Here is a 17,178-nt window from a genome sequence, read left to right as displayed (position 1 = left end):
GGAGCCACTGGATACCCTCCCCAGCTCTGGCTTTCCTGGGCACATGTTGCAGTGCCCAGAGCAAATGCACCTCTCTAGCTCCCGAAATTCAGCCCGGCTTCTTGCACAGACCCCCCCTGGACTTGTCCCCAACCCCGTCCTCCCTCCCTCAGCACCCCCAGGGCCTGGGGGTTTGTCAAGGTGATGTCCCCCTGTCTCTGTGACCGCCCTCTGTGGCGCTTCCCCAGGCACGGGGGAGCTGGGGGTTTTTTAGTTTTCAAATCAATGTTGCTTAAAAAAAACAAACAGAAAAACAAACAAAAAAAAAAAAAAAGAAAAAAAGACCCAGCAAAAAAGAGGTTGAAGGTTTTTTATTAATTTAAAAATAATAAAAATTAAAAAAAAAAAATCACTTTTTTAACACCAGCTGTCCCTGCCTTTTCTCTCTGCTGGGAGGATGTCCTTGGCAGGGCACTGAGAATCGGGGTGACCCCCCTGTGACACAGTGTCACCAGTGGGGTCTGGGTCCCCCAGGAGCTGCCCCGAGTCCGTGCTCTGCCTCCAAAAGCCACCACTGCTGTCCCCAAAGAGGGGGGATCAGAGGGAAGGGAAGACTCAGGGCCATGGGGGTGCTGTGCCAGCACAGCGAGGAGCCCCCATGTGCCACGGGGTGCAGCCAACACCCCTTTCTGTCCCCTCACAAAATCCCACAGCTTGCAGAAGCCCCCCCAGCAACCTGGGCCCCCCAGCCCCATCACCCCCCCATGGATGAGCCCCCCCCAGGCCTCGGCACTGTGGGAGCACTTGGGGAGGGGATGATGCCCTGTGAGTTTCCCCCCTCTGCAGAAGGGTCACCAGCCAGAGGACATGGGAGCTTGCCAGGCCCGTGGCCACTGTGCTCACGCAACAACCAGCTGGGGTACAGCCCCAAAAATGGGAACACAGCAGCTCTGCAAATGCCAGGAAAGATGGGAAGGCTCAAGGCACAGCCCAAAGCTTCCTGCAGGGATGGGGAGGTCCCCAGGATGGCACAAACTCCAAGGAGAAAAGGCAAAAAAAATCCCCCATCTGGGATTACTTACCTCTCCAAAGATCCCCGAGGAGGGATGTGGGGCTGGGGGTGTGTTCGGGGGTGCAGGGGCGTGGGGGTGTTTATAGGGTGCTGTCCTGGTGGCAGCAAATGGGGCAGGGGGATGATCACCAAAGAGGCCACCCCAGCTGGGCCGTATCCTGCAAGTGCAATTGGTGCCAGAGGTGTTTGTTTTTAAGCCACTCAACCCCAGCCAGGAGTGCAGGATGGTTCTTGGTTGGCTCTGCTCTGGTGCCCTATGGTTTGCTCAGAGTGTTCCCAGTTACCCTACAGGAGGGACCCAGATCCTGCTGTGTCCACCTCAGCACCCCCAAAGCAGGTTTTGAGCACCTGGTTTTCCCCTGAAAAACCAAACCCACCAGGGAGAACATTCCAGGAGGAACTCCCTGGGAAATAAGGTGCCTGTGGAGTACAGTGGGGCAGACAGGGGTGGCGTCTGTCCCTGTGGGGGAAGGTTTGGGGACATCCACCAGGAGGGCAGGGTTTCCACGGGGCAGCCCCCAGGGGATGTCCCCAATAAGCTCTGGGTCCCTTCCAGGTGCCTTTGGGGTTCCCCTCAGCGTTTCTCAGCCTCCCACACACCCGAGAGGTGGCACCGGCTCTGTGTCCCCCCCCCCAGGATGTGTCACTGCCTGTGTGTGGCGGGGAAATTCCCAGCCCCCCTGTGCACACAGCCGCGTGTCCCCAGCTGTGACACCCCTCAGTCCCCCTGTGCTGCTCCAGGGATCGGGGTTTCCCTGCCCGGTACCCCCCCACTCGTGACACGACTTGTGTTCGGTCTCAGCACACCCTGGGGCTTCCTCCCAGCCACGGTGAGGGGTGGGTGGGGAAAAGCGGCCCCAAGTCCTGGGGGCAGCACAAGGGGAAGGAGGGGACGTGTCCCTCTCAAGGGGTTGTGGTGTGTTGGTTGCTGGGAAGCAGAGGGGTTTGTGCCTTCCTCGTTCAGTCAGTGGCAGCGCTGCAAGAGGGACAAGGGGGTGGCAGAGGGGGTTTCTTCACCCGGAGATGAGGAAGGCAGCTCAGGGATGCTCATCCCGTGGGATAAGCGACAGCAAACCGGCGGCTTGGGGTGGGGTTTGCTTTTGGCATCGAACTGCGTTCTGCTGCTGCCCTTCTGAGGTCCCCATTTCCCCCTTCTCCAGCAGCAAACGAGCTCCTCCTCCTGCTGCTGCCCCAGAGCCCCTTTGGGGCCACAGGCTCCCCTGGCAGGGCACAAGTGGGGCTCGTGAGGGCCAGGGGGTGCAGGACACCAGGGGCTGACACACACCGTGGGAGGGGTTCCACAGGGGCTGTTTTCAGGACGAGGGATGCTGCCGGCCCCTCCTTGTGCCTGAGGGAAGATCCTGCTCCAGGGCCACTCCACTCAGGACGCCCAGGTGCTCGGCTGCTCGTCACCCTTTATTTCTGCAGGCTGGAGTCGCTTGCTCAGTCCATCCCCACGGGAGTCCGGCCCCGGTACACGAGTCCGTCCCTGCCCACCAGGTCGAACGCGCCGGGCTGGGAAGGAGGGGGGGGGCTGGCTGCCACACCGGGCTGCATTCAGCGTCCCCAAGCCAGCCTCCCCACCCAGCTCCTCCTGGGGAAACTGAGGCACAGGTCCCCCCCACCTCAGATGCTCAGCATCACCCTCCCAGCCTCGGTGTCCCCTGCCTGTATCCCCACCTTCCCCATCCCTACCTTGTTGGGGTCGGGGAGGAGGGGCTCCATGGGCTGCACCGGGCAGGTGCTGGTGTGTTGGCCCCCACAGTACCTCGGGGATCTGCGGGAATACCTCTCGGCTGCCTGCTCCCTGTGGGATAGGGCACGGCGATGCTCAGTGCCCAGCGCCCTGGCACCCTGTGCTTCACCCTGCTGTGCCAGGGAGGGGTTCGGGGGGTGCTCGCCCTCCTCCAGCTGCTGCAGGAGACCCCTGCCCACTCACCCCTGCAGGCTCTGCCCTTTACCACAGCCCCAAGAGCTGCCCATTGCTGTGACAGGTCCTGGTGCCCTTCGCAGAGGACACCAGGAGGCAGGAGCAGGGCTGTCCCAGCTCCGGGCCTGAATTTGGGAACTCCTTTCACAGGAGGCACCAAGTCCCCACCAAGCTGAGCTCAGGCTGACACCAGACAAAACTCATCACGTGTGGCTTCAGCACCACTGAGGCAGAGACCTGGGCTAGACAGGACAGTACGGGGGCTGTAAAACCCCTCTGAGCTGGGGCAGGCCCAGCTGACCCTCTGCAGCTCCTCTCTGCCCAGGCAGCTCCAGCCCCCTCCACCCCCCCCCAGGGAAGAGCTCTCCTTGCTGGGACAGGGCTCCCCTACACCCCAGGGGCCAGGGATGGGTCCCCATGTCCCTACCTGTCCTCCTGTACGTGGAACTGCTTGAGCCCATGGGGCAGGCGCCCAGAGAGGCCAGGGGCCACCGGTGGCGTGGACGGGACGATCTCAGAGTATCTGGGGAGGGTGACAGGGGCCACAGGTGGGTGACAGGGGCCACCCCGGGCACTGCAGGACCCTGCCAGCACCCATCTGCCCCTGTCCCACCCCCGATGCACCGGTGCTGGTGCCACTCATCGGCCAGACATTTGCGCAACTGAGTCACAAGGTGAGTACTCGGAAGAGGGCACCTTTAGGAGCGTCCTAAAACAGGGAGAAAAGGGCTGGGCAAGCTCCTGGGGGACGCAGCCCTGCCTGTGCAGGCAGAGCCAAGTGCTGGGCACGGCACTGCAGGGAGTCCCAGCATTTGCGGGGGAATCGCGGGGTGCTGAGCCTGGATTCTCCACCACCACCACAGCACAGTCCAACCCACTGGCTGGCTACAAAATAAAGGGGGTGCCATGGGGGAAATGGGTTATTTGTGGTTTCCCACCTGGGAAAAAGCTCCAGCTCATACTAGACAATGGTGAATCTGCAGAAGGAAGCTCCCAAACCCACTGATGGGGGAATTTCTCCCAGGGGCAGCCCAGTCCCATGGAACTGGGGCTGGTGGCAAGGTCAAAGGGGGGGGTTTCCTGCACCCCTTGCTGGAGTGGGATGCTCCCAGCTTGGGACACGCTCGCCTTGGTCCCACTGGCACCTCCAAAATGTGGTGGCTGCTCGTGGCTGCCCAGGGCACACAGGGATGGGAGGTGGAGGGCACAGGCTCCCATGCTCTGTGTCCTCGCTTGGTCAGCACCCACGACCCCCCTGTGCCCTGCCAGGAGGGCAGGTCAGTATCTGGCTGTGGCACTGCACGTGCCAGCCCTGCCAGGGGACAAGCCACTGTCCCCCACACTTGTCACGAAAGCCTTTGCACCTACAGTCCAGCTTCGGCTGCGAGTGGCTCCATCCTGGAGCTGCCTCTTCCTCGTGCTTCCTTGGGTGTCGGGAGCCTACTGCCACTGAGAGGAAATCATCATCAGCATCCCCACGGTTCCATCACTGGATAAATGGATCCAATGCCAGGGCACCACACGGGCCCAGCCAGAGGGAACGGGGCCAGTGCTGTCCCCAAAGCCATTGCTGTCCCTATGCCACTCACCTGCTAGTCCCAGCCACGCTCTCAGATGGGACCCAGAGGGTCTGGGATCCTGGGTGGCCTCGTACTGACTGCACCCGCTGTGCAGGGAGGTGGATGCCAGGGGCTCCTGGATGCATTCCTGAGCCATCTGCACTCTTTCTCTGAACATGGGGAGGAGCCTGAGCAAGCAGAGCAGTGTTTCAGTCCCAACTCTTGCCCCCCAAGCTCCATCCCTTTCCCTCAGGGAAGCCCCCCGTGCCACTGTGAGCTTGGGCTTAAACCAGACCTTGGTCTAAGAGCAGCAAGATGGGGGTGCAGACCCCAAAGGAGGGGGCGTCTCGGGGGCAGCACCCAGGGGGCTGGGAAGAGCCTCTACCTTGGAAATGCTTATTGTGATCTCTTCATCCTTGATCTCTCTATCCTTGGTCTCTCCCACATTGGTCATCTCAGGAGGAACATCCAGGTGGCTGGGAAGAGCCTCTGCCTCAGAGATGCTTATCGTGATCTTTTCATCCTTGATCTCTCCATCCTTGGTCTCTCCCACATCAGTCATCTCAGGAGGAACATCCAGGTGGCTGGGAAGAGCCTCTGCCTCAGAGATGCTTATTGTGATCTTTTCATCCTTGATCCCTCCATCCTTGGTCTCTCCCACATCAGTCATCTCAGGGGGAACATCCAGGTGGCTGGGAAGAGCCTCTGCCTTGGGGATGCTTGTCTTGATCTCTTTGTCCTTGATCTGTCCCATGTCATCCTGTCCCACGTCATTCTGTCCTGTGTCTCTCCATCGCAAATTCTGTCCCATGTCCTTCCGTGCCGTGTTCCATCCCATGCCCTTCTGTCCCGTGTCATTCCGTGCCATGTTCCATCCCATGCCCTTCCGTCCCACGTTCTGTCCCGAGTCATTTGCCCCGACGGAGACCGAGTGGCTGCTTGCATTCGCCTCCTGCAAATCCTTCCCTCTGTCCTGTGCCCTGGCCTTGTGGGGCACAGGGCTGACGGGCCGGCTGTCCCCATGCCTTCGTGTGGGTGTCCTGGGCCTTTCCAGGAGGGTAACTGGAAGAAGAGACCAGAGCGAGCTCCCCAGGGTCAGGGGAACATGGCTGGGGGGAAACCCAGCAGCCTGCAGGCCCCCTGCCCGGCCCGCTGTGCCCTCACACCCTCCGGGTCCCTCCCCAGCTGTGCCCAGAGGTACTTTCGTTGCCGATGACAATCAGCCCTTGGTCATCCCATGGGCGTGTGCGTATGAGGCCACCGTCCTTCTGCCCGTCCGGGGAGCCTTGTCCGCCCTCGCCTGTCATGGCAGACTGGGAAGGAGAGGATGGGCTGGCTGCCACACTGGGCTGCATTCAGCATTCCCAAGCCAGCCTCTCGGCCCAGCTCTTCCTGGGGAAACTGAGGCACAGATCCCCCCATGGATGCTTAGCACTGCCCTCCCAGCCTTGGTTCCCTCTCAGCATCCCCTCTTGAGGCTGAACAGCCCCAGCTCCCTCAGCCTTTCCCCAGGACAGAGATGCTCCAGTCCCCAAATCATCTTTGTGGCCCTCCATGGGACCCTCTCCAAGAGCTCTGTGTCTCTCTCATCCCGAGGAGCCCAGAACTGGACGCTGCTCCAGGGGAGGCCTCGCCAGGGCTGAGCAGAGGGGCAGCATCGCTCCCTGAACTGCTGCAAATGCTCTTCCTGACGCACCCCGGGACACCAGTGACCTTCTTGTCCCCTGGGGCACAGTGCTGGTCACGGACAGCTCGTTGGCCACCAGGACCCCCAGCTCCTTCCCCACAGAGCTGCTTTTCCAGCCTGTGAGTCCCGGCCTGTGCTGGTGCCTGGGGTTGTTCCTGCGCAGGTGCAGGACCCTGCACTTGCCTTTGTTGAACTTCAAAATGTTCCTCCCCAGCTCATTTAGCCCTTTTAACCTCTGTGCCCATGCTTTTAGCAGCCAACCCCGGGGATCAGCCAACACCTGAGTGATGCCATCAAATACAACACTGAGGCATTCTTCCCTCCAGCAACGGGATTCAGTATTCCAGACCTCCCCCCATAACATCCCTCTGCTGTCCCCCAATCCCAGCCACTGCTCCAGAGAGACCTGGAGGGCAGGGAGCCGTGGTCCTGCCTGATGCTGAGCAAGGAGGAGCTGTGGTGGGATGTCAATGCAGCCTGGCCCCAGGGAGGTACCAGCTCCTGCTGTTTCTCCCACCACCCTGAACATGGCCCTTTTCTGAGCAGAAAACGTGCTGGGAGCATGCATTAAGCCAGCTGAGGAGCTGCCCTGGCTCAGCCTATGCCAGGTCCTGCTCCTGGTGGGATGCACAGGGAAGAGAATTCCTGAGCAACCCTGGCAGAGGTGCCGAGGCACGCAGTGGCTGGAGGTGCAGGGGGCTGTGATCCCACTCCACTGGCAGACCTTGGCCTCCTCCTCCTCCTCCTGCTTTCCTGCCCACCAGGAAGTCCTCCAGCACGTCCCAGCACACCATGTTTCTCGCCTCCTCTGAGGCTGGGGAGAGCATCAGCTTCTTTTCCAGCCTTTTTTTTGGGAAGGAAGGCATCAGAGCCATCCGTGTAACTGGGGGCAGGATGGGATCCAGAGGAGCGTTGACCCCCCCCAGCATTTCTGGGGACCATGCCCTGATGTGGGGGAACCCTGCCCTGGAGCAGGCCCTGGCTGTGCTCAAGGACATACCACGACACTCTCCAACGCCTGGTTACGGAGGTCATCCAGCATATTCTGGAAGTTTTCCTGGAGTGAGGCAAGGACAGGGACAGGAGTCAGAACACAAGAGCAGGATTTAAAAGGAACATCTGCAAATTAACTTGGCCACAAGACAGAGGGATGCTGGACAGGGCTCTGCCAAGTGGCTGTGGCTGTATTGCACAGGTGGACCTTTGTCTCCCCACCTTCCCAGGACCCAGGTTACTTTTTTGATGGCTGTTTAGTTCATAAATGCCTCAGCAGCCCTGTCTGAGGGAGGCAGTGACCTCTACCACTGGCCTGACCTGCAGGCAGTGGTGCCCTTCTGCCCTCCCCAGGGCAGCCCTGGCAGAAGGAAAGTGGGGAGTTCCAGGTGGGTTGGGTTCTGCTCTTGGGACACCCTTCCCACTCTTCCCTCCTGGTTCCCTTCACGCTGGGAGCCTCCAAGGGCTGCAGGGCAGGGGCAGCAGGGCAGCAGCGAGGGGCAGCTCCTGGAGGCACTGGTGGCAGCTCACCGGGTCAAAAATCTCCTGCATCCTCTGCATGTCCTCTGCCATGAGGGACTGCTCCACCTTCATCACATTGACCTCCTCACGGAGCTCCTGGCACAGAGCCCTGACCTAGGAGAGGGGGATGGTGGGGTGAGCCCCAGGGCAGGCTCCCTGGGGACCAGGTCCTTTGCACCCACCATGGTCTGCACAGAACCAGGGGCAGGGCAGGGCCTGGCCTGGGCAGGGCTTGGCCTTCAGCACATCCTCAGCAGCAGCTCCCCACCAGCATGAGGGGGTTCAGATCCCAGAGGAGGGCACAGCCTGGGAGAAGCACCCGGGGCTGGGAAGAGCCTCTACCTCGGCGATTTCTTTTTCATTGGCTTCCACTTTCTGCATTAACTCCTCAAGGAAAGAGGCAGAGAAAGGGCTTCTCTCAGCCCCCTCCAGTGGCTCCCCAGTCTCCTGGGCAGGCAGATCCCACAGGCCCAGGTGCAGAAGCATCCCATTCAGGAGGTTGCGCAGTTGCTCGAAGTCAATGGATTCTGTCTTTGGTGCCCCGAGGGCGGCATCCAGCATCTGGCCCAGGGTGAGCGTTGCCATTGCTGCTGACCTGTCCAAAACCACAGAGCTGCCATTAACAGCAGCCTCTCATGCTATTGCTCTGGAGAGGAGCAGGTAGGATGGGAGGTGGTAGGAGGTGGTAGAAGGAGGTAGAGGAAGAGGAGCACAGCCAGCAGGCTCCTTTCTTTTCAGTCTTGTCCTTGTTCCAGAGCCCATACCACTTGTGTCCCTCTTTACAGTGTCCCCCTGCCCTGGCCAAAGAGTGCCCATTGTTACACAGCAGTGGCCCAGCCCCATGTGGAATGTCCCCATTGTCCCCCACTGCTGGCAGTGTCCTGGTTCCAACAACCAACAGGACCTGCAGGGACTGTGTGCCACAACCTTTACCGCTTTCAGCCCCAAAATAACTCCAAGGATGGCTCACATTAGGCAGGTGGTGCCCTGGGAGCTGCTTGTAGGGTGAGTTGAGCTTGCCCAGGAGGGCTGTGCCCTGTGGAGAGGTGATCCATGTTCTCATGCAGCCTGGAGCATTCCAGAACACTCCGGGAGGAGGCCTGACCCAGAGAGGAAGCACCTCCAGTCATTCATTTTTGAGGTCTCAAAAGCATGAGAGTTTCCCTTCTCCCTTGGACGTGGGGATGGTGGAAGGCTGCTGCTGACTCCATCAATACACAGCTTTTCAGCACCTCGCTCCAAAGCAAAGAGCCATACAAGCAGGGCAAAGCAGATAAACACGAGCCCCCAGACAAGCCTAGAAAGTAAAAGACTCAAACACTGGGAAAAATCTTTGAACTAGAGTGATCCATCAGACAAATCCTTACAAAAATCATCAACTAGCAATTCCCTTTTAAACCTGCAGGTCTGACCACCAGGCAGTGGGATCACTGACATCTCCCTGCTCTGGTAAGGCTCAGGAGCTTTGAGCACAGGAGGGCTGGGTGAGTTCCTGGGGGGATCCTACCACCACCACAGCACAGTCCAACCCACTGGCTGGCTACAGAATAAAGGGGGTGCCATGGGGGAAATGGGTTATTTGTGGTTTCCCACCTGGGAAAAAGCTGCAGCTCATACTAGACAATGGTGAATCCACAGAGGCAAGCTCCCAAACCCACTGATGTGGCAATTCCTTCAGGGGCATCCCCAGCAGCCCAGTCCTGTGGGAACTGGGGCTGGTGGCAAGGCCAAAATGGGGCTGGGTGCTGTGGCTGTGGGAGCTGGGGGTTCTCCATGGGCTGAGCAGCTTTTGCCTTTGGGCTCCCAGGGGCTACTTGAGTTTGGCTCCATGAGCCAGGGCCTTGAAGACAGGGGCTGGGGACAGGCTGAGGGGCCCTGGGTCTGCCCTTGCTGCTGCACTTCTGCCCATCAACCTGTTCCCCTTTGCCTCCTCTTCCCAGGAGGGCAGCAGGGGTCAGACTGCCCCTGCCAAGCTTTGGGCATGGGTACCCCACATGGGACAAGCCCAGAGCTGGGGCTGAAGACCTTGGTAACACAGCCTGTGCCCAGGAGCAGCACGGGGACTCCAGGGACACAGCCTGGCTCCCTGGGCAGGCAAGAAGGGACACAGAGAGGACCAGTGACCCCTGAAAAGTGGGCAAGTGCTCTCTGGGGTCAGATGAAGATCTTGCATGGCAGTTCCACCACCTCATGCTGTATTTAAAGGATGTACTGAATGGCTTCTCTTTTGGAAACAGAACCAGTGGGAAGTTAGTGGAATGCCAGTGTGGCAAAGGGATAAATGTGAGAGACTGAAAACCTGGAGGAGTTAATGTAAACCTGAAAGAGCTAATGCTCAAAGACTCGGCAGAAGAGAAAAGGAATGCTAGCACAATAATGAGAGAAGGTTCAGCTGGAAAAGGGGGTCTTTTGGAGGCAGGATAGTGCTTTTCTGGGACCAACTTTGTATCTTGGGAAACTATCTCAGAGAACAAGTTTGAGACAGCATTGCACTTGCATCTGATGGGGGAAGGAGACTGAAACCACAAGAACCCCCAGCCCTGTTCTGAAAAGTTCAAGAATAACAAAATGTGGCTGTGCAAGGACCAATCTATAAATTCCACAATGGACAGGGGCTAGTGGGGCACCCACCATGCTGAGGAACCAGACCAGGGATGGTGCTGGAACCCAGGCTGGTGGCACGAGTTCTTCCTCTACCTCTATTTGCCTTCCTTTCCTTCTTCCTTTCTCCCTCTCCTTGAAAGTTGAAATTGTGGCTGCCATGGGCTGTTAAGAAATCGCTGTTTCCACATGTAGTTCAGGGAAATTTAACCCATGAGCTCTTCACTGGGGTAGTTGTTGACTCCACAGGCTGTTCATCAGGGAAGCTTAATTTGTGGGCTGTTCCAAAAAGTTGCCACGTGTTGTTCAGAGAATTTTAATCCGTGGGCTGTTTAAATAAACTTAATCTGTGGGCTGTTCCTTGGGGAAGTTTAATCCACAGCTTGTCCAGGGAAATTTAATCTGCCGGCTGTTGAGAAATGTTTAAACTTGCCACCACAGTCCGTGCAACCTATCACAAGGTTTAAATCCTTGCTGCCAAAAACCTCCAACTTTCTAATTGATTGTTTGGTGCTGTTTTGCCTTATTACGGCCCCAGGGTATCCCGAAGGTCCAGGACCACCCTCTCAGGACAGCCACATGCTCTCCAGAGCCAGGTCATGACCTGACCTCCCAGCACGCATCAGAGGGGTCCAGAGTGCTGACCAGGCAAGGACATAGGTGTGAGGGCTGTTTGGGATGGCAGGTGTGGGAGCCTGTGCCCTCCACCTCCCATCCCTGTGTGTCCCAGGCAGCCACGAGCAGCTGCTGTGTTTTAGAGGGGCTCCATCCTGGAGCTGCCCCCTCCTCGTGCCTCCCTGAATGACAGAAACCTGTTGCCATTGGGAGGATTTGGCACAGCAGCATCACCAGCATCCCCACAGTTCCATCCCTGGCTAAGTGGGTCTGAAGCCAGGGCATCACACAGCCCCTGGCTATGACAGCGGGAGGGAACAGGGCCAGTGCTGTCCCCATGGCACTCACCTGAGTCCCAGCCACACTGCTGGCCAGAGGGTCCGTGCTGCTGGGTGGCCTCATGCTGGCTGCACCCACGGGATGGAGCTGTGAGTGCTGGGGGATCCTGGATGAACCTGGACTTGCCTTTGTTGAATTCCAAAAGGCTCCTCCCCAGCCAAGGGTTTCGGGTGCTCACGTGCACCAGAGAGGGGCTGTGGTGGGATGTCAGTGCAGCCCCAGGACTCACCAGCTCCTGCTGTTTCTCCCACCACCCTGAACAGAGCCCCTTTCTGAGCAGAGAACAGGGAGCCCACTGGAGCCACCCTGGCTCTGCCTGTGCCAGGTTGTGCCTCCTGGTGGGATGTGCAGGGAACAGGAGCACAGACCCTGGGGCACGCAGTGGCTGGAGGTACTGAGGGCTGCAGTCCCACACCACTGGAAGATCTCGGCCTCCTCTTCCTCCTTCTCCTGCTTTGCTGCCCACCAGGAAATCCTGCAGCATGTCCAGCACCCCATGCTGTCACTTCCTCTGGGGCTGGAGAGAGGCTGGCAGGAGTGGGGGGCTCTGGGTGGGTTGGGATGAGCACCCACATTCCACTCTTGGGACACCCTTCCCACTCTTCCCTCCTGGTTCCCTTCACGCTGGGAGCCTCCAAGGGCTGCAGGGCAGGGGCAGCAGGGCAGCAGTGAGGGGCAGCTCCTGGGAACACTGGTGGCAGCTCAGCAAGTCAAGCAACTCCTGGATGGTCCAGATGTTCTCTGCCATGTGGGACTGCTCCACCTTCATCTCATTGACCTCCTCACCAAACTCCTGGCACTCTAGGAGAGGGGGATGGTGGGGTGAGCCCCAGGGCAGGCTCCCTGGGGACCAGGTCCTTTGCACCCACCATGGTCTGCACAGAACCAGGGGCAGGGCAGGGTCCAGCCAGGCTGGCACAGGGCACTGCGGGCAGGGCTTGGCCTTCAGCACATCCTCAGCAGCCAAGAAGGGGCAGCAGCTCCCCAGCAGCATGAGGGATGCAGACCCCAAACAAAGGGGTGGCTCGGGGGGAGCACCCAGAGGGGCTGGGAAGAGCCTCTGTTTTGGTGATGTCTCTCTCACCGGCTTCCACTTTCTTCCTTATCTTCTCCATGTCTGCCGGGGTGGGAACCACAGGGGCCTCTCATGCTTCCCTGCAGTGGTTCCCTGCTCTCCTGGGCAGGCAGATCCCACAGGCCCAGGTGTCCAAGCATTGCACCTGGGAGGCGGTGGCAGGAGATAGAACAAGATGGGCACAGCTAATAGGCTCCCTCCTCTTTGCTCTCCTCCTCATTCCAGAGCCTGTGGGTCTCCCTGTTTACAGCTGCATCCAAGCTCAGTGCTGGAGACAATTTACTGCAGCAGCAACTGTAAGGGAAAGCTATGGAGGTACCTTGACCACTGAAATTTAAACGGTAATCAGGGATAATGCAAACAAATTTTAATGAGAATTTCAACCTTGGTGGCATCTAGTTAACTTCACTTCTGACCCTACCAACAGTAAAGCCACAGCTTTTGCTTTAACAATACACAGTGCTTTGGTAAACCCCATCTACCCAACCATTGCACTGGGGTTAAATCACCACGGAATACAATCCAATCCAACAGAGAGTATGGGCCCAACAAAATAGGAACAAATGGCAAGCTGTCAATGTTGATGTGTGTGTTGTACGGGAACAACAGGGATTTATTTGTGAAAGCAACACCACTAATGCCCAAGATATTTGTCTTGGCACTGAACAAAATGTTTGTCACTTTGAAATAGGGCCTGCTGAAATCCTTGAAACTCTGCTTATATACATTGGGAAGAGCTGAGAACTATCTGTGATTCCATACAGACCTCACCACTACAGAAATAAGCCAGCACTCAAACATTTGTGTTTGTAGTTTTTTCCAAAGTTAGGGGATGTGACTTCAACTATTCAGTTCTGTCCCAACCCATGAATTGCTACGCTCTACCTACACATCCCAGCAAGATTTCCTGCTTCCCCCCACTGGAATGAACCTTGCACTGGTGGAAAAATTACTGCTGGAAGGTGTGTGAAGCAATGGACACAGAGCTCTAATCACTGTTTATCACAATATGGAAGAGATACACCACGTCTTGGCAAGAGTGATGAGAAATGGAGAACATCACTGGTGGGATTGTGTTTGGGTGGTCACCCACTGCAAGAGGAATTCCAGATTTCTGTCATTTTATGCTTAATGTACTGTAGTGTTCTATATGTTGGGAGTGTTTATATTAGCTAGACAGGTAGCACTGTCCCACAGATGTCCTTGCATACACAATATTGTTCCATCACATTCAACAGTCTTAAAAATCACAGTATTTAGCTAACCTGCTCAAAAATTTCTCTCAATTTATAATTTGAACATAATAAATCCCTGTTTATAGGCACAGAGGCAAGAGGTGACCACATAGCCACTCTGTGGAGCAAGAGAAGTTGTCTTTAGTCACGGGGTGGATTGTGGTGGTGCCTCCCCCTCGCTCTTGAGCTGCACTATGATCTGAGAAATGCTTGTTAGGCCTTGGCCTTGAGAACAGCACCTGGGCTGAGCAACTCCCAGTCTTATCAGAAACACTGTCTGCTCCCAGGAACTTGTGCTAACAAGCTCCTGGTCTTTAACAAACAGCCTTGGAAAATAATTTTTCTTGCCTGAGTAACAACCCAAGCAGAGCAACATTTCTGTTATCAAACTTTCAAAGAAAGCTGATGACCTGAATTGTGGCCAGGATGAAAAGGAATTATGACCATTCCTCGAGGCTCAACCCTTTGCCCATTGAGAAGATGCAAAGACATCTGCTATGAGTATTTCCAGGAGCTCGAGGGGAATTTTTCAGAGGTACCTTGTACAGGCTCCCTCAGGTCTGTGTGTGAGCGGGAATGCACTACAGCAAATATACCATGGACATTGCTCTCCTGGATTCTGAAGTACTTTAGATTTTTCAGTAAACGCTGTATGAAATTGTTACATTGTTTAACTTCAGCATTATCAATAGCTTAACACCTTCTGCTGTTAAGGGCTGTTAAATCTTTGGACCTAAACTGCTGGTCAAGTCTGGGGCTTAGTTTTGCAAGGGGGTCTACTCTGAACCTCATGACTCATCTTGTGATTCCTTTTTATCCTTGCCCTTTCCTACTCTTACCCTTCCCTCCTCCCCAGCCTCAAAGTAGATAATTTTTGGATTTATGTTGGGTTTAGATTGATTGATTTTAGATTTTAGTTTGCTTTTAACACCTAGTAAGTAGTAGAGTGAACCTTGCCAACATCTTTGTGGAACTTTCACTTCTATACTAAACCTGCTTTTGCCAATACCTTTGCTGGTCATTCTTTAAGCAACCATAAAATATTCACTCAGGACAATGGCCCAGGGCACACAGGCACAACCCTCTGCTCAATGGCGCTGTGATTCCATGGTTTCTACCCAAATACAGCCCAGCAAAAGAAAGCTTGAATGGGCAGTAACCCTCAGTGAGCCCCACCCTTGCTCCTGGCAGGTCTGACAAGCACTTTGAAGGGGAGAGAACAGCAATACTGCCCACACTTTTTTAACACTGGCTTCCAGGACGAAGAACATTGTCCAGCACTGGCTCAGAAGAAAGGGGGTGCAGACATCTGCAAGGACCCCACAGCTCCAGTTGATCCATTCAGTACCTGCAGTACAGCATCATGTTACCTCTCCAGGCTGAGGAGCCAGGCTGTGGTCACAGAGTACAGCTGAGATTTGCTTGTGGTACTTTGAAAATGCAGGAAAACCCATCAACAGCTTTGAGACCTCATCCAGTCCTGCACATCCCTCATGGAATTTGGCTTGAAGGTTTAATCCATACTGGATACTGAAGGTGGTCCAAGCACTCTGTGCCGAGGTCTGTTTGCTTGCCTGGTGTTCAAGTCACTGCTGACCCCTTGGCACATTTTAGATATTGGAATGGAAGATGACAGTGTAGAATAAGGATAAGCAAAACTAAACAACTAAACAATCCCTGTGCTGTTGAAGCAACTGCTTCCAGCAGCTTGTATTTGTTCCTCACATCAGCAGACTAGAAAGTGGTGTAGGTTTTACTGGAGTGCGTTTGTCTCATCAAGGGGAAAGATCAGTTTGGGAGTTTATCCTTATATCATCCTGGAGACAAAGCCCTCCACATGCATCTTGTGCTGCTTCCTCAAGTGCCCCCTCCACCCAAAAATTAGGATCACTCAAGAAAGGAGTGATCAGCCAGTCCTACCTTCCCTGTGGAAGAAGGCTGCAAGCTGCCAAGTGAGCCTTGTTACAGCAACAGCCCCACTGAATAGACACAGCAGCTCTTCAGAGGGCACAGGATTCACAGGAAGCACCAAAGCTGAAAAATCTTACACTTTTTATTGCAGGTTCAGTGTTAGTGTTTTGGAGAGCACAGCTGCATTAGAAGCAGATATTGTTCCAACTTCCCTTCCCCACGAGACTGCCACAAATTCATCAGCCCCAGGCAACTCCAAAAATCGTGCCTGGTTTTGCAGTGCAGACAAGTGTTTCAGTGAGGACCAAGACTCTCACGTGACTCGTCACTGAAGAGCAATAATGATCCAAAGCTTGCAAAATGAAAAGGCCAACACATTAACTAGCATTCCCTGCTCTGCTGGGACACACACAGGAGCCTGTTCCCAGCTCCCTGACCCAGGGATGGGAGCAGCCCTGCCAATGGGTTGCCCTAAGCTGTCCTTTTGGGATGTTCCGCTAACTCAGTTTTGATGAAAGTCTCTGCTCTGCTGTGCAGGAGAGGAGAGGCCACTGAGCTGGCACGGAGCTGCTGTTGGCTCAATCCTGCCAGCAGCACAGCCTGAACGTTCCCTTCCGTGCTCTGGGGTGAGACACAGGCAGAAACAACCCCAAAGGCTGCTCTCGCTGCCCACACAGCAATGAGCAGTCTCTGTTCCCTTCTCACAAGCTGACAGCTACTTCTGTTTAGCTTTTCTGTCTGCCCCTACAGGGCAAGAGATAACACACTAAAAAAAAATAAAAAATCATTAAAGGAACTTAAAGATTCAACACCACCCCATTTCTCCATCTCTCTTAATTAAGGTGAAATCCTCCCCATTGCCAGTGGCCCCTTCTATTCACTTGTAAAGTGCTGGTCAGGTTGATTTTTTTTCTATTAGATCTCATGGCTCAAGACCATGAGACTGAAAACCTCAACGCTCCTACAAAAATAAACAGTTGTGATATGCCTATGTTTTATGGTATTGCCTTTCCATGCAGATTTCCTTCTCTTGTGGAATCCAGGACAGGGGCAGGCTCAGGTCTAGTCATCAACAGTGATGTTGCGGAAGAGATAGGCCATGGACTCGCCGTTGTGGATTCGCCGGATGGCTTCCGAGAGGATCAAACTGATATCCACAGTCTTTATCTTGGGGCACTGCAGCTTCTGCACCTCGTGAGGAACAGTGTTGGTCACTACCACCTATGGAGGGCCAGAAAGGAAAGGAAACATTTGTGCGCTGCTGAAACATTCGGCCTCCCGGAGGAGGCATCCTGGACTGGCTCCAGGAGAGGTGTGTACTGCTGTTTCACAGTTCAGGGGGAGAAGTCCTTGCATATTAGGAAAAAAAGGTTAAAATAAATGGTGTCCCTTCTGTGACAGTCTGTTGAGGGGACCAGCATAACCAGCACTCTCCAACAGGCTGATGGGTCCATTCAGATCACAGGATCTGCTACTAAGGTTTGAAATCCTGTCCTCTTCATGTACCAGCAGCCCCTGACCAGCTGGGGGAGAGGGGCTGCACAGTGAGATTGCAGCCACACACCCCCAGCTGCAGCAAAGGAAGTGTCCAGGCAGGGATGACTAAAACTTGCATTAGGGAGAAAACACACTCAGGGAAGCAGATCTGATCTGAGCAAGT

General features: G+C 55.6%; 1 protein-coding gene across 2 annotated transcripts in view; it reads right to left on the bottom strand.

Annotated features, from left to right (window-relative positions):
• Window positions 1-12,724: 12,724 nt before the first annotated feature.
• Window positions 12,725-17,178, bottom strand: part of PRPSAP1 (phosphoribosyl pyrophosphate synthetase associated protein 1) — a 28,221-nt gene continuing 23,767 nt past the window's right edge. For both annotated transcript variants that reach the window (XM_008640568.2, XM_017743220.1), the window contains exon 10: window positions 12,725-16,739. In XM_008640568.2, the coding sequence (XP_008638790.1) occupies window positions 16,581-16,739 (159 nt within the window). In that variant the 3' untranslated portion in view covers window positions 12,725-16,580. The remainder of the gene's footprint in view (window positions 16,740-17,178) is intronic.

Source organism: Corvus brachyrhynchos, unplaced genomic scaffold, assembly GCF_000691975.1.
Source record: "Corvus brachyrhynchos isolate BGI_N302 unplaced genomic scaffold, ASM69197v1 scaffold148, whole genome shotgun sequence".
Lineage (NCBI taxonomy): Eukaryota > Metazoa > Chordata > Aves > Passeriformes > Corvidae > Corvus > Corvus brachyrhynchos.
The sequence above is the reverse complement of the archived record's forward strand: the minus strand, read 5'-3'. Positions and strand labels throughout refer to the sequence as shown.